Here is a 26,601-nt window from a genome sequence, read left to right on the forward strand (position 1 = left end):
TATTGTGAAATTAGTAGACTGTCACATGCCAGACTGAAAAAGGAATTTGCAAAAATATTGTAAAGATCGTAAATGTTAAAGATGGATTAACACAACCGGTGGACATGTGGAATTCATTGTGGAATTTACAAAGAGATGTATAGTATAATACTGTATGACTAAGCTTTCCTTCCAAATACAGTACACTACAGTTTAAATGGTTTGGGGTCAGTAAAAATTGTTTGGATATAAAGAAATTAATATATTTATTCAGCAAGGATGCATTAAAAAAAAATTACAGTAAAAACTTTTACACTATCACATAATAATAATAACAATATTAATAATGTTGTTCATTAGAACTTTCTACAGTATTCACTAAAGAACCCTAAAATCTGATTCTGAATCCTGTAATTTCATTAAAGAATCCTGGTTTCTGTAAAAATATTAAGCAGCACAACTGTGTTCAATATCAATAATAATAATAAGAAATGTTTCTTGAGAACCAAATCAGAAAATTATAATGAATTCTGAAGGATCATGTGACACCAAAGACTAATGACTGCTGAAAATTCAGGTTTGCCAACAAAAATGTATTTTAACATATACTGTTATAAAGAAATAATGATTTAAAATACTTTTTTACTTTATTTTTTAAGATAAATTTGACAGATCCCAACCTTTTTATGGAAACAAAGTGTCAACATAGAAAATAACATGACTTCCTTTTTTAAACACATTCATATTAACATTAATATCATATAATACATACTAATCACAATTTGTAACTGTACAGAAATTGCGCAAAAAAGTAACATAATATTAGATTTATCACAGTGCAAACTTTGCCACTGAATGAACTCGGAACCCAACATTTTGAAGATTTAATCTCGGAGCAAGTGAGGATTGGGGAATGGAAAACAAAACCTGGTGAGGAGTTGAGTGAGCCATGCTCTCCAAAAAATAAAACTATTCCAGTCGTCTGGCATGGATTTATTTCCCTTATGCTGTCATATTTCTCTTGAGTCAACCTTCAATGCAAACCTGGAATAGTTTCAGTGTTCCAGTTCTCAGGGAAATCAAATTATGATTATTTACTAGGATGTGAGCCAAGTCTATTTCATCGCAGACATGACCCGATCTTCTAATGCTGTTATGCAAATTTAACCCACAAACCAGATAGCAAATTGATTTAAAGTTGAACTTAAATTACTATATTATCTGCATAAAAATCTCTTCAAAAATCTCTCCATCTTAAATAAATAAAAAACACACTGAAAGCTCATCCCGTTGAATCATGAAGCTCTTTATGATAATAATGATGTAATGCAACAAAAGGTGACTGCCTAAAATGAATCCCAAAGATCATTCACTGCAAAAAAAAAAATAATATAATAAAAACATGGCCAGGAGTGTATACTCTCAGGTTTTTGTGGTTATAGGTTGGTGTTCCATACCTGTTCTGGACGAGGAAGTCAACCAGGTGCAGTGAGGTGTGGTCACCTGTCCTCACAGCGTAGTGCAATGCAGTCTCTCCTCCTTCCTACAAAAAATTTAATCTATTATCACTGTATTAACTGAAAAATTGATCCTATTTAATTCAGTTTTTTAACATTAATATCATATAATACAACTAATCACAATTTGCAACTGTACAGAAATTGTTCAAATATTAACCTAATATTACATTTATCACAGTGCAAACTTTGCCACTGAATGAACTCGGAGCACAATATCTTACAGATGTAATAAACTGATTTACTTTATTTACTTATACTTTTTTTTAAGAAGCTCTCCTAGTCATCTGTGGTAGAATTTCTCTTTGCATGGTATTTTAAGGGAAATAATAAAAAACATATATATTTTTATACAATTAAAAATTATTATTATTGTTTTTTAAAAATCTGCTGATGGAAACCAGGTCAACAATTTTATTTAGCAAATATATATTAAATTAATAGTGACAGTAGTGACAGTAAAGACTGTCAAAATGTTTATTGTACACAGTTATAAAAGATTTCTATTTCAAATAAATAATGTTCTTTTGATCTTTCTATTCATCAAAAAAAAAAAAAAAAAAAAATCAATACCACAAATAATATGTATACAAAAAAATATAAAGTGTTTAGATATATAAATAACTTTTTTTTTTTTACATTAATAATAATAAATGTATTTTTATTTTATTTTTTATTTTTTGCAGCAAATTAGAATATAAGACTGATTTCCAAAAGATCATGTGACGATTAAGACTGGATAATGTAAAATGACATTTTCAGGTGTATTAAACTAGAAAAAAAAACAAAACAAAAAAAACAATTCCCAATATTTTACATTGTTTTCAATCTAATAAAATAAAAGCAGCCTTGGTAAGTGTAAGGGACTTTCAAAAAAACTGACCCCAAACTTTTGAATAGTAATGTATGTATACTGTAACTTACTGTAACTTAACAATTTTGTTAAGTGATGTACTGATGAAGATCCACTAAATATCTAATAGTGTCTCTGACATGGCCATGATCACTGATTCATGTTTTAAGGATTCAACAAAAGATGACCGTAATCAGCTTATGCTCTGGCCATACACTAGGTTGCATCAGGGGTCTCCAACTAGCAGATTCTGGTCCGAATCCGGACCGCAAAGCATTCTGACATGAGGAAATAAATAAATGCCAAATGCAAATTTCTTATAAAATCAAATTTATATCAAGCACATCACTTGAACTGTTAGGGTTATGTCACCATGGATTGATACTACAGTTAACTGTTATTATGTTCAGAGGTGCAGTCATGCGTTTAGTGAAGAGAGCAGAAAGCGGCACACAAACGGATGAAACTTTCAGTGAACAAAAACAATGGCATTCTCAAAAATTTGGAAACATGAGGGGTCCTTAAAAAGTATTAATTTTTTTTTTTTTTTTTTTAATGGTAAATGAATAAGTGACCCTATTTCCCCACTGTCCTAGTTACTATATCTTTAAAGATCGATTTGACTCTGATGCTGTCCTTCACCTGTCCTCCTTCAGGTAGTGGTTCCATAAGCTCCACCCCCTCAGCATACACCTGGATGAGAGCGAGTAGGTCATGTGACCTGATGGCTTCAAACAGCTCACTCATCTTGGCTGCTGCTGAGCTGCAGGTTTTTCTTGCGAACTTATGATCTACATACTTAGCATTTATAAACTCTTTACGAACAGTCCTAAGATCAACATACGAGAAAGGGAAATAGCATTAATATCTAAACATTCAAACATCTTTAAGCAACTGCAAATAAAGAAAATCTATCATTTACCAGAAAGTATTTTCAATACACTAGAAAACTCAAATATAATATGACAATTCATTTTACGTTTGCTATAAACACTTACATGTCACTAGCAGGAGTGGGCTTGGGAGAGGGGCAAGGAAGATTTCCCTCCATTATTTCATTAAAACTACTGTTTCCCACATTCTTGGCCAGCTGAAAGCAAACCAATAGAGGAAAACAAAATAAAATATGCCTAAATTACAATAGATCCAATTCTTCTCATATTATTAAATAAATAATTATGAATTATGTATACAGTCACGGGTCCAATGCACTGACCCCAAAAATGTTTTATATGATTTTAAAATATTAAAGGATTTAATGTTAATACAACTAACTTGATTCATTTTGATACATGTAGTAAGGACAATGAAACATTTAGCTGAACTTAAGCTTAAAGTTAAAGTTAATTTGGCTATATTTTTAATTTTGTCACATAAATTAGTTTGTGATCAAACAATAACTGGCAGACACCCGCAATACTGCCAAAGAATCCCTAGGGTTCCCTTGTTTAAGACCTTAAACAATATCTGCCTCATCGTACACACCAAGAGTTCAGCGGTTCCCAGTTTGTCTAGCTCCATGGACTGAATGCGTGAGATGTGGACGCCCATCTCCCGGTGAATGCCTGAACATTCGATGCACGTCAGGATCCCGAGGTTAGTTGACAACCACTTGGGATCTGAGAACATAAACAGAAAAGAAAAGAATAAAAGGTAAAATTAGGAAGAGGAAAAGAAACAAACACATTTTTACCACAAGGGGTCCTCATTGCACTCATAATTTTAATTTCTAATGGACTTCAAAGGATATTCCACCATGATTCCAGTTCAAAGAGAGGGTATATGGTCCATTCAAAGGACATTAAAATGTGCAAATGTACAATTGTATTTAAAGAGTTCCAAGGCAAAAGCCTCTAAAAGCCATCTCGTTCAAAAATGAGATAACAATACTTAAGTAGTGAATGCTCTCCACACATAGTTCATCATGCGCTAAATCCCATCCTCAACCCTTTCAGAAGTGCCAGTACTTACACAGAAACATATACATAGTAGCCAGAGAGAAATAGTCATTTTAAAGAAGAACGTCAATCTGTTCTGATTACTTTATTTCAAAATTAATTCGTAATTAGTTACATTACTTCTCTTATTGAAGAGTTCAGGTTTTTGCATCTGAACTCTTCAATAAATTATGCCATAGTTCACACTTCTCTAGTACAGTAAGTTTCATCTGTGTGAAGGTGCTGCAGGCAGTGGCATAGCGCAAAGTGACTTCCTGTGTTCAGGGAGTAAGGAGCAATGAACACTATGTAGTGACTCTGTCAATCAGAATCAGAACACAGTTCATGCATGGATTTCTCTTCTAAAGAGCTGATGATCCGAATCAGGTGTGTTAAAAAAGGGAGAGATGCAAAATATGAAGAGCAGTGGAGTCGCCAGAACTGCAACTGAGAACCACTGTTCTAGAAGATGGAATGGCAAATACTGAATGGAGTTTAACTCAGAGTGCAATGTTATCAGTGATTGTAGGAGAATGAGACACAATCTGTGTGTTAGTGTTGGCAGCAGGTGTGTTTGTGGCTCCATGAGTGCCAGTGACATCCCCTGAACAGAACTAGTGACAGGGCAGCAAAGATAAGAGAACACACACATACACAGCAGCTAAATATAGAAACATGTCTTCTCTAGCAGCTTTCTCTGCATGGTCAGTAAATCCCAGGTGTACTTGTACATTATTTCTTCTCTGATAAACACACAATCAGTCATCATCAAATACAATAATTAATCTCTCTGGTTAAAAAAATAAACCAGTCCGCTTTCAAACAGACTCAATGGTGTAAGGAGTCATGCACCTTGACATAGATGAGTGTTTCGCTTTTAGCTGAGGAGCTGAATTACAGCTCAACACAGCTCTATAAGCTTTAATATGAACTTAAACTTCATTTAAAAGCCCTTGAATCAATGATTCAGTTGATCAGAATAGTTCATTTTTAAAAAGAGTAAGATGCAACTATGAAGCATACTCCTTCCATATAGTCTGTGCTACTGACATAAATGATACCTGAAATCATGTGACTTTTTTTACACCTACTTCATAAAATGGAACCAATCTTTAACACCTGACCAACTGAAAGTCCCTACAACCATCCAGAACACCAAAGAAACTACGTAGAATAAATGTAACAATGTACTAACAACGTTCCAGGACACCATAACAACCTCATAGCAATGTATTAACAACCACTCCGAACACATAAACGAGAAAAGAAACTATACTACGATGCTAGCAACCACCTAAAACACATTAGAATCTGCATATAAAAGTAGCTATGTGCTTAGGGCTAACAACCATGTAGAACACCTTAGCAACTGCTTAGTAATATAACAACGTGCTAGTACCAACCACCTAAAACATAAAAACTGCATTTGAAAGTAGCTATGAGACCTTAACAATGACAGCAATATGCTAACAACCTCCCAACAACATAGTTATACTGAATAACAACATAATCCAATTTATATCTACGGAAAATTCTGTCTATAGTGCATCTGTTACAAATTGTGTGTGTGCTAAACGAAAGACAAAGTGTTAGAGGAGGATTGTGATCAAAATGAGGAGTTTAATGGATGACGAAGGAGATTACGGACAATATACTACACTTCACAAATATGTTAAGTTAAATATACAGATAAAGCATTAACATAGACAAATATACATTCACATTCAATCACGGACCACGAGGAACTGAACAGACCGGGTATTTAAACACACAGGAGGTAATGAGGGAACTGGAGACAGGTGGGGAATAATCAATTAACCAAAACAAAAAAGGAAGGTGACCAAATAAGGAAACAGAAATCCATGAACGTAACAGCATCTCATACATAATATGAATCAAAGAACCATTCACATTAAGAAAAATAAATATAAAGATAACTAATATAAGTGTCTACACCAACGTTATTTTTATTTTTTTGTTATTATTGTTATGATTTTGGTGCGGACTTACCATGATTAAAACTTTATAGCTATCGTTATTGATAGTTATTTCATTGGTGTGAATTCTAGGCCTTTATTCTGGCACTACTCATTAACAATGGTCATCTAACAAGACAGCAATAAAAAAAAAAAATCACTGATAAACCTGACAATTTATAAAAATGCATTTCCTCAATTTTAAATTGTTCATCGATTTATGTTACAACAAATTAAAACAAGTATAAATGCACCATGATCCTTTCCAGGGTCATATCTCTATCCTCTTGCAGAGAGAGAAAACAATGAATTTGAAAGAGGCTGATCAAATAATCCCTGGAGCAGAAGCTCTCTCAGAACTTTTAGCACAGCTTGCATGAGCCAATTACATAAGAGAGTGATGTAACAGCGCTCGACTGTACTGACTGCCTGATCCTCACACTCACACTGCTGCTGCTTCATCATGAGAGAAACAGATTTCACTGGTAAAAGAGTGAGAGAAACAGAAATAGGGATTCAAAAAAATAAAAACAGATTGAATGGAGAACAGACGTGAGAGGAGAGAGTGAAACGAAGTTGAGAATCTTACCAGACACAGTTGAATTATTATTTTCTTTTGAGACAGACAGACAGACAGACAGACAGACAGACAGATAGACAGATAGATAGATAGATAGATAGAAAGATAGATAGATAGATAGATATATGGATGGACAGACAGAGATATGCACCTGGAGCCCCACAATCACAGCACACTTCATTTCCGGCCATGCGCAGCACATCTTCTATTATGGCTTTAGTGAGATCTTCCAGCCCATCATCTCCTCCCCCCTGCTCTCCTCTGAAGGCCATGTTAAGTGCCTCCTCCTTACTGTTAGTTAACACTGAGATCCATCTGTAGAGGCAAAAACACATTAACAGACACATTCATCTTTTTTTTTTATGTACAGTTTTACGACACAACCAAAACTGAAGAGTGCAAAGGCATTTTTTTCTTTGGAATAACATGCTGGAATAACAGGAACACGTATTAGGAAAGGTGTCAAATTTGACGGCATGGTAGCTGTACACAGTTTAGGGCTGCACGATAAATTGCATGCGATATTTAATGCGCATCTTGTCAGTAAAGCCGGTTCTGACAAGATGCCCGTTAAATATCACATGGGATTCATCGTGCAGCCCTAAGTTACAAAGTTGCAACTCTAAAATGCTTGAATTGCTTGTCCACCCCAGTCCTTCTTCTGATTGGTCCATTGTTTTAAACCGGACACTAACCCTCTACTGCAAAACATAAGATGGACTATTTATAATTTGTCCTAACTACTGTGTCATGTAATGCTGAAATACCAATTTGCCAACAAGACTAAATCCTAAAGCAACATCCAAGCCATTCTTTCAGACCCTCTTATTCATCTTCCTTTTTTTTTCATAAATAAGACATATTTTACAAAAAAATGGGGTGATACACTAAGATCAAAAGCATGCCATGCCTCCTTGTTAGTGAGATGATGTGATTGGCTTTTGGTTTTTAAGAGATTCCAGTCAAAGCAGAGGTGAAAGGACTGCAGGACTGATCTATAAAGGGGTTAAAGGCCTCATTCTGATCAGCCTCTGTTAAATGGCTCAGTCAGGGAGTTCTCTGATAAACAGCAGGGAGCTCACAGCAGTGTAGGTAAGAAGCAAAGCCAGCTGTTAAAAATACTTAGACGTTATGAGATGGTAGATGCTTTTTTGCCATATTAAAACAATCGAACACAACTTCAAAGACTTCTCACCACAAAGATTTACAAAACCCATCGAGAAAATGCTTTAGACAGGAGTTCAAATCTCAAAATTTTTTGTGATATTAGTTTGCCATAAAAGTAGTACAATCTAGTCACACAAAAGAAAAGTTTCTTTCAACGCTAGGCAGATTACTATAATTACAGATGCAAAGTGGTAAAAAAATTAAAGCCCCTTAAATAAATCTTACATAATAAATTCCTGCTCATCTTCAGCCTGGAAATGATATGTACGGTTATCTGAAACACATGACAAATAAAATATAATCCATTTGCATATACATGAAGTGATTTCCACTAATCTAATTAAACACCAGAAGATGGTATTAAAGTCATAAATCACATTAATGTTGCAATTATACAACTATTTAAAATTAAGTTTGACAATTTTCTTCCCAGACTGAGTGTGGTAAAGACAACACAAAAATTACACTAAGCTACTAAATCACTCATGTGGTTCCCCACAAAACAAGCTCTCCCTGTGGGTGTCTGTTGACTCACGGGAAATGAGATCGAAGCACTTCCTGTCCTCAGAGCTGGGCTTGACCTGACATGTGAGCAGGTTGAGTTTGACAGGCTGCCTGTTTGCCTGAAACAAAATGTGACAACAGGAGAAATGCTTGACTAATTCATATTCCTGCTGTAACATCCCAGACCATGTGATTTTAAATTTATCATAAAAGATAAAGCTAATACAAAGATTATATATTATTTTGGTAGACAATCATTTAACTTATGTCTATTACTGGTCTACAGCCCACAGAAAGTTTGTCAGTCTGACCGGGGTCCATTTAGAACAGAAAGTACTCTTGCACACCATCTTCACACTTTTTTTCTATTATATGTACACACTAGATGGATATCTTTAGCTGAGTGTCATATTTTTAGCGTCTCAAACCGCATATACCTGTAGTAGCATATAGGTTAGAGTGCATTACTAAATTAGTAGAGTTTCTAAAACCATAAAACATATTTTTTTAAACTAAATTAAGATTCCTTCTTTTTACAAATAAATAATATTCACAAAACTCTAGATATTAGTTTGTGAATTTTGTGATTTAACTATTAGAAACCTTATATAGGCTCAATCGCATAGTGATATGCATACAGGCTATTGTTGAACAAAGGTGTTGAGAAATGCAACACATATGTTGGTTACATAACACTGGTCCAGAATATGGTTTGATTTGACGATGAAATGTGAAACAGAGGGTATCAATAGGCAAAGTGACATCATGGCGAAAAGTAAAAAATTTATGGCAGGTTGTGGAGGGTGAGAGAGGACAAGACCAGTGTTGCAGTGTTAAGTAATGTGTTACTGTAATTTGATTTTTTTTTTTTTTTTTTTTGTAACGGAGGAATGTAAAGCATTATAATTTTCAAAAAAGTAATTAGAGTATAGTTACAAGCTGAAGTCTCTATACGTTACTGCTGTGTTGCATTGCTGACAGAATGCAGTGTTTTATAATCTAGAGATTGCAAAAAGGATGTATCACATGCTAAGTAACTTGTTAAATCAAGTGCCAGTGGATTAGAGACCTGCTCCCGAGAGACCTGATGCAACAGAGTTTAGTGCGGGACAAGACTTGATAGGCACGAATGCAGCGGGAGACATGAGGAGACTCGTGTGCGGGATGTGGGAGAATAAAATTATTCATGGGACTCCCGCAAAATAGAAATATCTTAACATAAAATATCTAAAACAAATACATTGTTGTTCATCTATTGCACAAAAGCAACATGAACTAATATAAAATATTAATTATTAACAGGCGCGTGCTATGGAGAGTTTCTCCTTAGGCTATAACACGTGTTTGCAGCATTGAGTAATAAAGTGCTGAAATTTGCATGCTCACGAATCCTTTCATCATAACACACGAATTGTAGACATTATGAAAGATTCATGTTCTAACAGAGATTTTTGAGATTGCGATGAACTGAGACGTCTTTTAGAGGTTATAAATGCAGCGCTCTTTGCTGGCATTCTGCCATGCCAAAACCATGCACACAGCAGCCACTTGGTTTAGTTAAAAATAACAGTATTCTGTGAATGCTGATGCTTTTAATAACAAATATTTTTTGGGAGCGTGTATAATGGGGTTTCATAAACTGAATGGAGGAAAAAGTAATGTAACTAGTAATGTAACTAATTACGAATTAATTTTGAAATAAAGTAATCAGAACAGTAATGTGATTAGGTTTAAAAGGAGTAAAGGAGTAAATAAAGCATTGATTTCAAACATTCATCATTTTTTTTTTTTTTTTTGCAAATGCTACTTTTGCATACCATGCCTCATCCCATACACAGGTCTTACACCATATTTCAAAAGGGAAAAAATATTACTAGGAAAACTTGAAGTTTAGCTTACCTCTGGAGAAGAAACTCTGCAAGTTTGATGTATCAATTGAAACCCAAACATTTCATCAAATTCCTCTGTATTGTATAAATACTGGCAATGCTTACCCCTTGTTTTACTCCATTGTCTGTCTGTGTGTATTTTGGCAAGTCTTAGAATTTTGGCTTGCACTTCTGTAATGGAATCTGATTTTTTTTTTTTTTTTTTTTTAAACCAGCTAAACTGAATGGATGGAATTCAATAATTTATGGTCCTGAGCCTTCAACGTAAGATTTATATATAAATGTAATATAAATTATTGATTGTTATCAGGATGTGAAGAGACCTTCAACCAATATAACAAAAAACTACTCTGTGAAGAGTGTAAATCACATGAGTGTGTCTGAGTTACTCACAGTGGCATGAGAGATGGTGAGAATTCCTCCTTTAACAGAACACTTCCTCCTTTGCCACACCTTCCTCAACCTACAACAGAACAATTATACTGCACAATTATAACACAATTATACTTATAACAGAGAGCAAGAACTCACATTGATCAGAAATCTCATCAAAATGTGTGTGTGTGTGTGTGTGTACCCATCACTTTTCTTCAACAGATAACCTTTCTTCTCACTGCCAAACTCTTTGTTTCCCTGCAGCTGGTGCATACTATAGCCACCCTGTTTACTCTGAGAGTCCTGCTCAAGTACAAACACACATACACATGGTGCTTTAAACAGCAATATGCAGTCACTGATCCAAACAGATACTGCATACACAGCATTTTTGTAAAATGATGATGATTTTACAATATTTCTCAACAGATTTGTAACCTTTTAAACATCAGCTTTATCTGACAGCCACTTATTTAATGTGCACACACACACACACACACACACTCACGCACAGCACACTAGGGCTGGGTGATATATCTAATGATATGATCATGCGCATATAGTCAGTAAAGCTGCTTCCTTGATCACTGCTAAAATCGCAATCACCTGCTTATAATTGGAGTGGCATTTAATAGACAGAGCCGCAGATCGCTGACAAGCTACGCAATATCGCGTTCATTATCGCAGATGAATCGCCTTCGATAATGAACGCAATATTGCGTAGCTTGACAGCGATCTACGGCTTTCTCTATTAAATGCAACTCCAATTATAAGCAGGTGATTGCGATTTTAGCAGTGATCAAGGAAACAGCTTTACTGATTAGATGCGCATGATCATATCGTTAGATATATCGCCCAGCCCTACAGCACACACAACAACAACAATCTCTATCTCATTCCCACGGCATGCTGTACACACTGAACACTTACTCTTCTAGACTTCAATCCATACAGGAAGCGGGTGAGAGAGACATACAATAGGAGAGGGTGTGAAAAGCATGGTACATGTAAGCTGTGTGTATTGAATCTGTTAAACCATTTAAATGCACTATGGTACACTACACAACGGTTTGTTCTAGCTTAAAGACTTGTCTCCCACCATGTTACCATAATAAAATGCAAGTTTGCTGTCATGACGATGTGTTGGCACTAAGCACATAAAACCAATATTCATTGACTAACTACTTATTGTCATTTATTTTGCTTATTAATTATGACAGAGTCAGTAATTTTTCTCTGAGCAACCAGTGGGGCACAACACTGGTTACCAGCAAGCCCAATTTCATACTGGCTACCAGAATGGTACAGCACTGGGCACTCCCTCTCACACTCTCCCCTGTACAGGTTGAGCTTTAAGAAAGGTTTGCACATTAGATCCACAGATTTACTGTAAAACTCAACTCTTCAGGTCTCATTCAATTAAAGGATTACCATATTTTTTGGACTATAAGTCGCACCTGAGTATAAGTCGCATCAGTCCAAAAATACGTCATGACGAGGAAAAAAATGTCGCACTGGACTATAAGTTGCATTTATTAAGAACCAAGAACCAAGAGAAAACATTAACGTCTACAGCCGCGAGAGGGCGCTCTCAGTTTTCATTGTAGGCTACAGGAGCACTGAGCAGCATAGAGTGCCCTCTCGCGGCTGTAGACGGTAATGTTTTATCTTGTTTAATTTCTCTTGGTTCATGTCAAATTAATTTTGATAAATAAGTCGCAACTGACTATAAGTCGCAGGACCAGCCAAACTATGAAAAAAGTGCGACTTATAGTCCGGAAAACACGCTAATTAGAATTCTACGTGTGTACAGCATTTTAAATACGGAATATATTTAATATATTTACATATTTTAAATATGTACAGTTAATGTAATGAACATTGGAAATATTTAATCCCAAACAAGTAATTTGACTGATGTTTGGGCAATTAAATGTTAATTTGCATTGGTCCTAAGACAGAGCCCTGAGGCACACCACCTTCTACACCTACCTCCTTTTGTTCAAGCTGTAGATAGGATTTAATGAGATCCCTTAATGCTGTGAGCTGCTTTTTCTCTTCATCTTGTGTTTGTTTTATCTACATCACACAAAATCAAAAATAACTTGTTACACTGTAACAGTATCAGGGGTGCAGGACATAAACCAATTATTGTAAAGTACCGCAATATTTCACCTAGTAATACAATTTTTATATTGTCATGCTAAGAAATAATATATGTAGCTGCATTTTTCACTTTCATATTTTGAGACTGGACCACATGAATGATTGGCCACCATTCAGACCAAGCCCAGCAAGGTAAAACGTGGTATAGCAACAGTCAATGCACAATTATTTTTAGTTGACCAAAGATCTTAGGAAAGAATATAATGGTGCACAACATAGAGGTGTAATGCAGCTCTAATGCTGTGTTCACACCAAACGCGAATAGAGCGTCTGGCATGAACGATTTCAATGTTAAGTCAATGCAAAGGTGCGTTTACGCACGTCAGGAGGTCTCGCGGCGCGAATGGGGCGTATTGCGCGGCGCGGAAGACGCGAGTTCGCCTCATTCGCGCGTCTAGTTCGGTGGTGCTTTTTGTGCATTTAGCGTTTGACGCGAATTCGCGTCTGCCGCCCGAGTTGAAAAATTTGAACTTTTGCGTCAATTCGCGCCGCGTTAACCAATCAGGAGCCTGCTAGGAGTCACTCATTCAACAGTATGTTCCTGCAGCCTCCGCTTGTGCAGGAATACCCTTCTCTACTCATTCAACAAGGAGGAACGACTGATGTTGTCAGTGAGCAGTCAACCGATGACAAAATAAACAGGAATAAAAAGGACCTATCTATCTATCTATTTATCTATCTATATATATATATATATATATATATATATATATATATATATAAAAATTGAATAAAGGCCAAAGATAAGAAACGTTTCATTTTACCCCAAACGAATTATATTTTATCTTGAACCACTAAAGAGACATCAGAGCCAGCGGCAAATGTCAGAAGATCTATCCGAGGTGTGGCTGCTCTCGGTGGATACATGATGACGGAGCTCCCGCTGATCGCATGGAGCTCATCTCCGAGATCGGCGAAACACATTTTTTTAAAATAGACGCTGTCATTATAAATGAACCGCATATTTGAGTTTAAAACAACTACATTCTCGCCTGAAATACTTTTAAAACTACATTTCATGACACAATAACAGTAATATTTTGAAAATTATCCGAATAAAATTGGCGGTTGAAAATGCTGCGTGAACTCAGCTGGCAGAAGCCCCCCCATGACGCGAATTCGCGTCTGTTGTGAAGTTAATTTCAAGCGCGAATGAAGCGAATTACTCGCACGAATGAAGCGAATGATCTCAAAATGGTCAAGCGGCAAACTAGGCGCGGTAGACGCGAATTTGACACTCTATTCGCGTTTGGTGTGAATACAGCATAAGAGAAACAAGTAAAATGTTGCAATAACAATTTTAAATGACAATACACTAAACAAAATTTTGTAATGTAACCCAGATATTTGTTAAATATTTTATTGCCAAGTCCAATCCATAAAGCTAAAATTATTTTACCAAATCATTTTTTTTTTTACAATTTAAGAAATGTTTCATTTTTAAAGAATAAGGCACATACATTGTAAAGATCTGCTGCTAGTTTCTCGATGTACTGCTTTAGCTTATCTGCCGTCTTCAATCCATCTTGAAAAAAGCTTTTTTTAAGAAAAAGAAAAAAAAATTACGACAATGAATTAACACATTTTTCATGTGGCTGTACATATTTTTTCAATACTGTCAGGAAAAATTATAAACTTTCAATATATCAAACGGCAAACAGGTCTGTACAGCAAACAGGTCTGCAACATCTAGACAGACTAGGGACTTATTTGAGGATCCTGTTTGTGGATTTCAGCTTGGCCTTTAAATCGATCATCCCAAACCTCCTCCTGCCCAAACTGACTCAGCTCTCCATGTTCACCTCCGTCTGTCAGTGGATTAACAGCCTCCTGACAGACAGGCAGCAGCTAGTGAGGCTGGGAAAACTCACATCCAGCACCACCTGAGGAAGTTCAACCTGCCACAGGAGCTGCTGAAACTGTTCTACTACCCCATTCGTCCTCTGCACTTCTATAACTGTCTGGTTCAGCTCAGCTACCAAATCTGACCTCAGAAGACTACAGAGGGTAGTCCGGACTGCTGAGCAAATCATTTGTACAACCCTCCCCACACTCCAAGAACTGTACTCATCCATAGTGAGGAAAAGGGCTGGCCAAATCACTCTGGACCACTCACTCCCTTTTTGAACACCAGAATGACCAGACACAGAAATAGTTTCTTCCCTTAGGCCTTTGATGCAGCCTTAGGCAATCCATCTCGTGACATTTGACAATAACTGTGGAACACATAACACTATTTATACACTTATTTATCTATCACACACACTTTGAAGCTTTGAACTAACAAATAAACATTCCGTTTTGTGGATACCTTTGGTGGAAATGTCCAGTTTTAAATATTGACAGATGACTAAAATAGTGCCAACACTAACAACCAGCCAAGAGTATCAGATTCAAATTGGACGAGTCAGTAGTACAGACACTGTGCCACACTTTCTGGTGTCAGGACACATCAGATGTTTACAGTATATATGAGGTTTGAGCATGTTTCTGCATTTTTACCTTTGCCATATTTTAGCAAATAAATAAAAAAAGAGCTTTTCAAAGTATATGTATAATTCCATTTGTTATATTTTAAAAGAAAGAAAACTGAATTTTCTGCCTATATAATTATTAGCTATTTGTTCAATTTCTTCAATTTGTGAAGATTTATAATATAAGTGCACATATGCATAATTAATAACCAACATATTCTATCTCTAAACTGGATAATGCACAGGGAACATAAACACTGAATCCAATGGAATCAAATCAAATAATAGAACAACTTTCTCCACACTTTATGGAAAAGATCTTACAGTTGTTTTTGCTGCAGCTCTACACTATTGTATGCTTTACTTGTACAGTTTCAATAATAACATTTCACCATACAACAAAACCAAATTACTTATTTATAATTAAACCCAGATAAGAAACTTATCCATAAAGAAAATCCATAAATAGTGTTTTCCCCTATTTAGTGATAAATGGTTGCTACACCAGGAACTTTTATATTTCTGATAAGTCTGACAAGTCAGAACACAATCATTCTTACATCTGACCAGTCAAAACCTTGAAGTGCAAGGTAAGCTTGCAGGTTTCTGCTGATGTATCTACAGCTCAAAGGCAACACTTGCTCAAAATAACCTTAATCTTTAGAGACTAAGAAAAAAGGTGCTACACTTTCAGTTCTTTCTTTCAGCTCATCACTTTTTCAGACCTTCGGGACATTGACACTTAGGTTACATGGATCAATAATACTTCCCATATCGACCATTAACAATCAAACGTCAAATAGAAATTTATGTTGACAGTTGTATGACCTCAAAGGATTTGGATTTTAGCAGACTTATTTATCTAGTATATTGATATTCCAAATGTCTTTCGTGGTAAAAAAAAATGCATCTGAAAGAAAATGTCACTTACTTGCACTGCCCATGGTAATACTTGATCAAGTTCTGAAGGAGGTCAACCCCTTTTTTTGTCTTTATTTCGTTCACTTTGATCAGGTACTGCAAAAACAGACAGAATTTGGTCACAACACAGTAAACTGTATTATCCCAACAGTAAAACAAAAGATATTCAGTGACTGAAACCTTAAGTGCTATATTATTTGAAATAGATTATTCAAAAATCATTTTAGGTAAAATTACAGGTCCTTTCCACTGCAAATATTTTAATTATTATATCTCGTAGTGATATGGCACACACATTCTGCTCAACTTAAGAGTGTGTTAATGTATTTGTGCATAACTTTTAAACCCAAAAGCCACAGTTTTGTGGACAATGTTAGAGACACAACAGTATTTAGTTTCCTAATTAGGTTAGGGTGTGTGAAAATCTTCGTTTTAATGTTGCATATAGTAGGTATGTTGTATGTGTTTGCTAGAGTTTATCATTTCCTTCAATACTTTTCTGTTTCTGAATGAGTCACCTTACTGCAGAATAAATTATTCATTGCTCTCATCTTTAGATTTTACTTAAATAAAATGCCTTGTTGAGTAAAAATAACCTTACTTATGTAACCACCAAGAACGGAAAATAGTAAACATCCAAATACAGAAGACTGATACGTTATAAAGATTCTAGACAATCCAGACTTTCAGCAATACACTACTGCCTCCTCTACATTAGTGCTTAAATGAAAAATTTGGAAAATAAATTAAATATTCGATTTTATCATGTACTTGGTCCAATACCGTCTGAAAGGCAATCTGAGGTTTCTTTTTTCCTAAGATATCTAACATTACATCTACAAAACATCTACCCCTCACAAACCCCTTGATGGAGAATGGAATAAATTCAAGAGGCAATTCCTATTGACAAAAACAAGTCATTAACATGTTAAATAACCCACAGCTATCCTCCCTAATGAACAAATATAACACTGATGATTACAAATCCATAAAACAAACATTTCTATCACAATCTGAGCCATCTGCTCTAATGCTAAGGGAATCTTTTGAGACATAAGATAAAAAAGGCCATTAGCACGGAGATGAAAGCATTACATAATTCTGATTTATATTAGGAGAACCAATCGCAACAGCTGTTGATGTGACAGCAACCTGGGGTAATTGGTGTAGATCCATTAAAGAGCTCTAATTGGTTGCTGTTTTATGAATGTTAATGTCATGGCAATACTGTAATGATAATGTTTGAAAGTTTTTTTGGTTGTGGGAGCATTAGTAAAAAAAAATCTCTGACCATGTACTTTCAGAATTTTCAGAATAATCGCCATATACTGGAAAAGTTATTAAATGCCCCACAGCTTATAAAATATTCCAATATACATGTAATCAGCACAATAAGAATAAACTAAAATATTATTTTGTTTGTTTGATGATTTTTCACAACTATCTGTATCTAACAGCATCAAAATTACCTTAGTTTATGAAGATATTAATTCATGTTCTGCTAAAAACGGTGTATTCTAAATTATTTAATTAATTTAGACAAACGAAACAAAATAAACTATAAACCTATATCAACTATGGGATATTTCTGCAAAGGAGGACAGGATCTCCAACCAGCTCAAGTGCACTACAGACCTCACACATCTGTAGTTGGAAAAGCCTCCGTTCTTTCTCCATCTCCTCAGCGATCTCAGCACCAGTGATCTCTGTTCGAATCATCCCGTGCTGCTTGGCATGCTCACGTTTTTCCTTCTCGATCTTTGTACTGTAAGATGGCAAGAAATAAACAGGAACCACAAGAAGACCATAAAAAGCAATACAAATATTTGTGTATTTAGCACAAACTCATCTGAGCTGGCAAACAGACAGCTGTGTTTATTTTGCAATATCACCTCTGTAGAGAAGAAAATGCTTTTTTTACTGTAAAATGCATCTGATAATTGCAAAAGCCCACAGACAGAAAATAATCAGTATGAATAGACAAATGTGTATACAGACACACTCAGCTAACACGCATAAAGCAAACATACATTTTGGTTTCGTAGTCCTTCCAGGCTTTGTCAAAGGGCTTTTTCAGGTCCTGAAAAAAAAAGGAAAAATAGTAACGAGTCAGGTAAAAATAATTAGACCCCCTCATGTTTACATCAAAGCAGATGTTACACTCAAAATCCTGAGCTGAGGTAACACATCTGCATCACTGTGGAAGGATGATATCCAGAGTGATAAGAAATACAGCCCATTACGACTGTAACAGCCTCATAAAATCATTATTGTGATGAATATCATGACCATGACCATTACTTGTGGTAAATGACAGACCCATTAGTGGGCTCTGACTGACTTCTGGTGTGGTAGTCACTGCTGATCTTCTGATAAGCAGGACATCGCAAATAGACGCACTTTACCGCACTCAGTACATTCATTAAAATTACATTAAACCTGTAGTGGGCTAATTTAATTTGTAACTTCATGAAGCCATTTACTTGAATAGAGCTTTACACACAAAAATACTTTCAAGAACCTTAAGTCTACAACATCATCTTTAAGATTTGTTTATGTTTCTGGCTTGGTATGAAAGCACAACTGTGGAGAAAAGTTTGCATGCATCTTGCATGTGTATTTAGGTAGGCTCTTCGTGTCTGATCATCTATGAGACCATGTCTGCAAATATTTCTCACCCCTTTCACGCCTTTCAGGTCGCCTTTTAACAGGGAGTCCAGTGTAAAGATCACATTATGACTCAGACTCTGGAGCTGCAGGAAAAGATGTTGAAACAGAGCAGAGACTGTGTTAATACGATACATGACACTTGGCACAGCATAAGCACAGCACAGAAGAAATAAGAGAAACGTATCAAATATAGCCATCGGCACAAAGAGCCTATTGAGAGAGACACAATCGTATCAGGATGAGCAGACCTGCATTGTCACCCGATACTTCGGGACAGATCTTTTAAATTAATCAACATTAATATTTCAGACCCAAGAGGCCAGATAGTTTGGACTCAAGTAACAAGATGAGACCAACTGTGATACAGCACTGTCTCATTAATTAAAAAAAGAAAAGACAAATCCCTCAAAACCTGGCATTATATACACCTTTAAATTACATAAAAATAATTTACACTGTATACTCTATATTGTGTCTATTTGCCCAATAATACAGGAAAGCACAGATAATAATATTCTGGATAATTATTTTTATGTTATGGCCAATGACCAAAAATAAATGACTATTAATACTGCTACTGATTTCTCTATTAAATGCATTTTACCCTCATTTTTAGATGTTAATTATAGCCATTACAGTATAATTGAAAGCCATTATTTAAAAAAAAAAATAAATAAATATATATATATATATATATATATATATATATATATATATATATATTTTTTTTTTTTTTTGCATTTACTAACTTAAAATTTAAGTGAACTTAATCATCACATAAACTATAATTGCAAACTGCATAGATTAATATTTATTCAAGCTACAAAAGTTACTCAAAAGCGAGCAGAGTAGAGATTGATTTCTCTTTTTCTTTTGTATTTAGGTTTACATCAGATGCATCAGGATTCACGTAGCGTTATCACCTGACTCGGACCTGACACACATCTGGTTTTCTCCCAAATCTTTAAGGTAATTTAGGACTTTTTTACACATTTAAGAACATGTTTACAAGGTTACTCGCCGTAACTGCAGATTTTGACAAAATTGTGTTTGTTTTTGTCCATTGAAGAGGCTCAGCTTATTCGTATTCGTTCAGACTTAGGCACCAAATTATTTTTTTAGGTGACACAGAATAAACATCTTTTATTTACAGGTGCTGGTCATATAATTAGAATATCATCAAATAGTTGATTTCACTAATTCCATTAAAAAAGTTAAACTTGTATATTATATTCATTCATTACACACAGATTTTTATTTCTTTTATTTTTTATGATTATAACTGAAAAATAATGAAAATCCCAAATTCAGTATCTCAGAAAAACTGAATATTACTTAAGACCAATACAAAGAAAGGATTTTTAGAAATCTTGGCCAACTGAAAAGTATGAACATGAAAGTATGAACATGTACAGAGTCGATCAGTCTGTGGCACTGCTCAGGTGTTATGAGAACCCAGGTTGCTCTGATAGTGGGTCTGGCATATCGTATCTTCCTCTTCACAATACCCCATAGATTTTCTATGGAGTTAAGGTCAGGCGAGTCTGCTGGCCAATTAAGAACAGGGATACAATGGTCCTTAAACCAGGTACTGGTAGCTTTGGCACTGTGTGCAGGCGCCAAGTCCTGTTGGAAAATTAAATCTGCATCTCCATAAAGTTGGTCAGTAGCAGGAAGCATGAAGTGCTCTAAAACTTCCTGGTATACAGATGCGTTGACTTTGGACATCAGAAAACACAGTGGACCAACACAAGCCGATGAGAGCACTGCAAACCATCACTGACTGTGGAAACTTTACACTGGACCTCAAGCAACGTATATTGTGTGCCTCTCCTCTATTCCTGCAGACTCTGGGACCCATTTTCCAAAGAAACTGCTAAATTTAATTTCATCACAGAACATAACTTTGGACCACTCAGCAGCAGTCCACTCCTTTCTGAAGCGAGACGTTTCTGACGCTGTCTGTGAACTTTACACAAGAAATGTGACAGCTGAAATCAATGTCTTGCATTCATCTGTGCATAGTGGTTCTTGAAGCAGTGACTCCAGCTGCAGTCCACTCTTTGTGAATCTCCCCCACATTTTTTAATGGATTTTGTTTCACAATCCTCTCCAGAGTGCGGTTATCCCTATTGCTTGTACACTTTTTTTCTACCACATCTTTTCCTTCCCTTCACCTCTCTATTAATGTGCTTGGACACAGAGCTCTGTGAACAGCCAGTCTCTTTTGCAATTACCTTTTGTGTCTTGCTCTCCTTGTGCAAGATGTCAAAGGTCGTCTTTTGGACAACTCTCAAGTCAGCAGTCTTCCCCATGATTGTGTAGGCTACAGAACTAGACTGAGAGACGATTTAAAGGCCTTTGCAGGTGTTTTGAGTTAATTAGCTGATTAGAATGTGGCACCAAGGTGTCTTCAATATTGAACCTTTTCACAATATTCAGAAATTTTCTGAGATAGTGAATTTGGGATTTTCCTTAGTTGTCAGTTATAATAATCAAAATTAAAATAAATAAAAATCTGAAATAAATCAGTCTGTGTGTAATGAATGAATATAATATAAGTTTCACTTTTTAATGATATTAGTGAAATAAACGTTTTGATGATATTCTAATTATATGACCAGCACCTGTAATTTCATTATTATTATTATTTACATTTTAACATATCAATAATAGTTTCATGTGTTTATGTCTCATCTTTTTTTTTTTTTTTTACTTTATCAGAATTTAATCTTGTAGATGACATGGGAATTAAGGTTCACTTAAAGTGGGAACTAAATGTCTTTTCCAACTTGAAATATGCAGTCAAAGAATTGTTCATTATCTGTACTAATATCATGGACCATAAGCATCACTTAGACATTAAGTGTAGTTTGGGCTCCTCCTCAGTGCATCCTTTAGATGTTGTAATACATTCTTTAAAATAAATGGTGCCATAGAACCTTTTTTTGTCTAAATAGTTTCATAAAGAACCTTTAAAATCTGAAGAACCTTTACATTTCACAAAAGGTTCCTTGAAGCGAAAGATTCTAAAAAGTTGTGGAAGATATGGTTCTTTAAAGAACATTTGACTGAATGGTTCTTTGTGAAACCAAAAATGGTTCTGTAAAGAACCTTTTAAGCACCTTTATTTTTAAGAGTGTATATCTCACACTTTCAGTCTGTTTTTCTTAATTAGTAAAATGCAGTTTTATAATAGATGAATCATGTAGACAACAGTTTAAGTAAAAATATTTAACTGCAATAGCACATAAATATAGCAAAATTTTCCTCTTATTATTCCAATTATTTATCTAGCTGACTGATGAGCTTATGGACACTGAATGGTTATTTTAGGGGAAATGTATATTACGTTGCAATGTTTACAAGCTTTACACATTTTCTGCAGTTTGAAACCCTGAATGAGCTTTTACATGAAACATTTCAATAAGTTGTACTGTAGGCTCTCTTATAAAATAGCCTACCTTTTGATGTTAATTCATGATCATTATGTACTATAGTAGTAAAGAGAAAGATTAAAAGGGTTAATTGCTGCTTGAACTGAGGCACTAAAGCAATCGCCTTGGAAACATTAAAGAGCTCCAACTGTATTTATTGTTTGTATTTCGTTATGAATTTTGAATAATTTTAAAGCTGATACTTTGTTTATTAAAAAGTCACAAAGTTTTTTATGATTTCTTGGCGGAAAGTGAGCTACAAATAATGAAGTTCACGCGTTAACAGAGTACAGCATATACTAAGATCTTATTAAGTAGCCATATTAGTAATGATTATTAACAAGAATTGTTAATAATATTGGCAATATCTACACAGCTGACAGCTTTACCTGTTGTAGTTTGTTCAAGTTGTGCCCAATATAGATGCTGTTTTTCCACACATTCACTTCATACGTCTCTGTCATGTCAGACTCTCTCATGCTGCACAACTGATCTGTGTTTATCAGGTGTGTGTCAGCGCTGCTGTGTGGCAGAGATGAGGACTGTTTGAAACTCTTTTATTTCCACTATAACTTTGATACGCGTTGTCTCAGTTTAATATTTGAACATAGCAAATGATGCAATCGCAAAACAATCAGGAAAAAAGGCATTGCATGCACATTTTTAAAGTTGCCATAGACTGTATTGATACAATATTTTAAGTTGTTCTCTGATGTGTGTGTATGCAAGGTTTTATTTCAAAATGCCCCACAGATCATTTGGTTGCACTTTATTTTACAGTACGTGTACTAATATGTACTTCTAGTGTACTTACAGTGTATTTATCTAAGAAAGTTCTGGTAATACAAGGTAACTACATGGGGTAGGGTTAGGTTAAGGGGTAGGTTTAGGGTTAGTACCTAGTTGTTACATAGTTATTGTAATTACTATAATAAGTACATAGTATGCACATGAGAAACTGGACTGTAAAATAAAGTGCTACCGATAATTTTTTACAGCTTCTTGCAATTGACACTTTTAGGGTATGAGCCAAAACGCTCTGTTTATGTGTATGTCCCCTTTAAAGCTGCAGTAGGGAACTTTTGACGCTCTAGCGGTTAATAAACAGAACTGCTTGCGTCTTGCAGAAGAACATCGTAGCCGGAACTACTTCTCTCTGTTTATGTCTATGAAGAATCACAAAGTTACTGGGTTACTCCGCTGCCGTACCCCCGAAGCAATCTAAAATAGTCAGAATATAAACACTTATTATAGGTGCACCCTAGTGATTCAGGACAAGCTAAAAACACGGTTTCGAAAATGTATTCATGGTGTACTCGCTTATTATGTTCATTTTTCTACATTTTGAACACAAACAAAGTTACGGACCGCAGCTCTGATTGGTTGTTTTTTACCGGGAGCGCATGACTTTCTGCAAATGGCAATAGGACCACTGGGAGGAGCCAGAGGAGCTTGATTTTTTACACAGATTATCTGTCTCATATTCTACTCTCAGGACATAATGACAGGTTTAATAAATATTTAAAAAATATTTTCTTACAAAAGTTCCCTACAGCACCTTTAAATGAAAATGAGCTGCAGCTCACGCCTTCCTTCCAGTATTGCCAAGTATTTTAAAATGTTTAGCTTTTCATGTCCGCGGGAGGGTTTTGTTGTGAAAAGCTGGCAACCCTGCTCCCTTCTCAGAAAAGTGTGGAGCTTCAATAACTCATGCTCGAGGGAATACCTGCGTTACGGTGACCGTGCTACTGACCTCACTCATTGCTTCCAAACCCCAAATTTTTAACTACCACATTCCTTTTCACGATCATTCTGGTAGCACATTAAGGCAGCATTCGTGAAGCACAGCATTAGTCCTCAGCCGTATATAAAGAATCTTGTGTTCGTTGGTGCAACACAATCAATGATACTATTAATGGCTATTTGGCACTGACATTGTATCTCCAGCAACTACAGCAAGAGAACAGTAATGGCGGACTGCAGCTTCTCACTCAGGGCTGTGTATATAATAACAGGACAGAGTGTCACAAATGGGCGGGACTTTCACCGACTATAACATCATAATCTGGAACTGCTTGTGTAGAGAGACTGTTTATGATTTGAATTATAAAACGAGTGAGTGGATTTTTACCATTATAGGCTGGTTGTTGCACACACTGTGGCCACACAGCTGTGTTTAAACACCTTATAAAAGTGATATTTGCAATCTGTGGCACCTTTAAGTTATAACACGTAAATACATGGGCCTAGTCACCAGTGGTGACCTCAGCAAAAACCTCACTCACAATTTAATATTATTAATATTGCAAATTTGACTGTTACAGTCACCGTTTGGAGCCCTGAATTGTACAATAATATGGCGACTGGTCCATATATCATTCAGCCATGCAAAAATGCGTGACATTTACTTAACAATTATATGATTATCTTGGATGATGCTTGCTAAATAAAATTAAATAAAACATTTTAAAAAATCTGCCACAGTGTCATTTTTTTTAAATGGCACCGAAACAATGAATGAATGGAACACAATCAAAAAATCTGTATGAAAAAAAAAAAAAAAAAAAAAAAAAAAAAACCAAGCAGGCACTCAAACTCAAAGTTACTATAAAAGCCTTGTATCAAGTAAAGTAAAGACCATGAATCAAAGACTATAATACTTGGAGAAGGTGAATTTCTAAAGTCACCTGATATAGTACTTGTATTCGATGCCTTTTGAGTAGAGTTGTTCAGATTCCGATACTAGAAATGTCATTGATACCACAACAAGTTCTGGCATCAGTATCGGCGAGTACATGAACCCATATACTGATCCGATACCATTTTCTTAAACAAGACCTAGTTATGACCGCAAGCTTTGCCTAACCGCTGCATGTTCTTCTTCGCTGCTCAGAATGCATTGCAAACACAGTAAGTTGTGCCGTGTTGCCACCACTGATCTATATATATGACTGGATCGCTCATCACGTTCTAAACTGCCAACAGAGAGTGAAGCCACCGGAAGTGTCTGATCTGCCATTTTACTAATCCCTACCAGCAGAGTCGACCATTGAGTTACATTCAAACCGCTGTCCTAAAATAACTCGATTTGAAGCAAATCAGTCAAACAGGACTTGTTTTTATGTTATGTGTAATAAATGAATGTTTACTTCAGATGTTATCTGCAGTGTTTATGGTCTTTTGGGGGAGGATAAGCGATATATTTAAATCGTTTAGGTGGGTGTGTCTGCTGCACACTGATGAGACAGGTAATATAATGATCCAACACAAAATATACCTTATTTCTTTATGAATATAAATATTCAGGAATTATTAAACGAATGTATTAGTATCAGAAATGGATTTTAATATATTACAATGAATAATACAATTGTGTTGTTAATATTGCTCTATAATGAAATTAAAAACTTAACTTACAATCTGGGAAATAAATCTTTATGTCTTTAAATCCGTACTGTATATAGTCAGTTAATTTCTCTGAATAAATTCAGATTTCAGAATGAGCACTTTGTCGTTTGTTTTATATGTTGAGGTCATGTCCGTCTAATGTTTATCATGTTTATGATGCTCACTACTGTAATGAACTTAGCTTTTTAATAAGTAGAGGAAATTCCCAACATTTAAAAAATAACCGTTTACATGCCTAGGGTGTTTGCATTGTAATAATGTACAGAGATACTTCATAATTATAAACGCTGACTTCTCAGGTGATGTTTTCTCATTAAAATCATACAAATTCCTATTAATTCAATGGAACGTTTTCACACACTAGGGATTACCAATATGGCGGCGCGGCGGCTTCACTTTAATGACGTCATGAGCAATACAGTTCTATATTATAGATCAGAGGTTGCCACAAGCAACCCCTGTTTAGATCAGCGAAGAAGAAATGAAAACGCATAAGCAGTATGTCTGCTGTTTAGCAGTATTTCAGACTGGACCAACCAGACAGTAAAACGGTGACTAGGGATGCCATAAGTACTGGCACTTCACTACCAAGTCGGTGCTGAAAATGTACAAATGTGGTGATACAAGCATCTCTGTAGTAACGGTAGTAAGTTACCGACTCCCAAGTATATTCAGTACCCGCAGCTGCGTTCAGTTGCTTCCGTGTTAGTCTAAGCGCAGGGCTCCAGACTGTAGCCGAATATAGTGT

At 35.5% G+C, this 26,601-nt stretch overlaps 1 protein-coding gene across 5 annotated transcripts in view; it reads right to left on the reverse strand.

Moving 5' to 3' along the window:
• LOC113066039 (arf-GAP with SH3 domain, ANK repeat and PH domain-containing protein 1-like) overlaps positions 1 to 26,601 on the reverse strand; it is a 107,323-nt gene that overhangs the window by 9,400 nt on the left and 71,322 nt on the right. For 3 of the 5 annotated variants that reach the window (XM_026237618.1, XM_026237622.1, XM_026237620.1), the window contains exons 4-19: positions 19,017 to 19,091; positions 18,369 to 18,418; positions 17,974 to 18,103; positions 16,349 to 16,434; positions 14,404 to 14,479; positions 12,770 to 12,856; positions 11,708 to 11,716; positions 10,980 to 11,080; positions 10,796 to 10,865; positions 8,545 to 8,632; positions 8,235 to 8,283; positions 6,994 to 7,157; positions 3,835 to 3,968; positions 3,348 to 3,439; positions 2,992 to 3,178; positions 1,437 to 1,522 (exon numbers count right to left, since the gene is read on the reverse strand). In XM_026237618.1, coding sequence (XP_026093403.1) covers positions 1,437 to 1,522; positions 2,992 to 3,178; positions 3,348 to 3,439; positions 3,835 to 3,968; positions 6,994 to 7,157; positions 8,235 to 8,283; positions 8,545 to 8,632; positions 10,796 to 10,865; positions 10,980 to 11,080; positions 11,708 to 11,716; positions 12,770 to 12,856; positions 14,404 to 14,479; positions 16,349 to 16,434; positions 17,974 to 18,103; positions 18,369 to 18,418; positions 19,017 to 19,091 — 1,484 coding nt within the window. The remainder of the gene's footprint in view (positions 1 to 1,436; positions 1,523 to 2,991; positions 3,179 to 3,347; positions 3,440 to 3,834; positions 3,969 to 6,993; positions 7,158 to 8,234; positions 8,284 to 8,544; positions 8,633 to 10,795; positions 10,866 to 10,979; positions 11,081 to 11,707; positions 11,717 to 12,769; positions 12,857 to 14,403; positions 14,480 to 16,348; positions 16,435 to 17,973; positions 18,104 to 18,368; positions 18,419 to 19,016; positions 19,092 to 26,601) is intronic. The other 2 variants (XM_026237619.1, XM_026237623.1) reach the window with 1 other exon arrangement.

Source organism: Carassius auratus, chromosome 49 (assembly GCF_003368295.1).
Source record: "Carassius auratus strain Wakin chromosome 49, ASM336829v1, whole genome shotgun sequence".
Classification (NCBI taxonomy): Eukaryota; Metazoa; Chordata; class Actinopteri; order Cypriniformes; family Cyprinidae; genus Carassius; species Carassius auratus.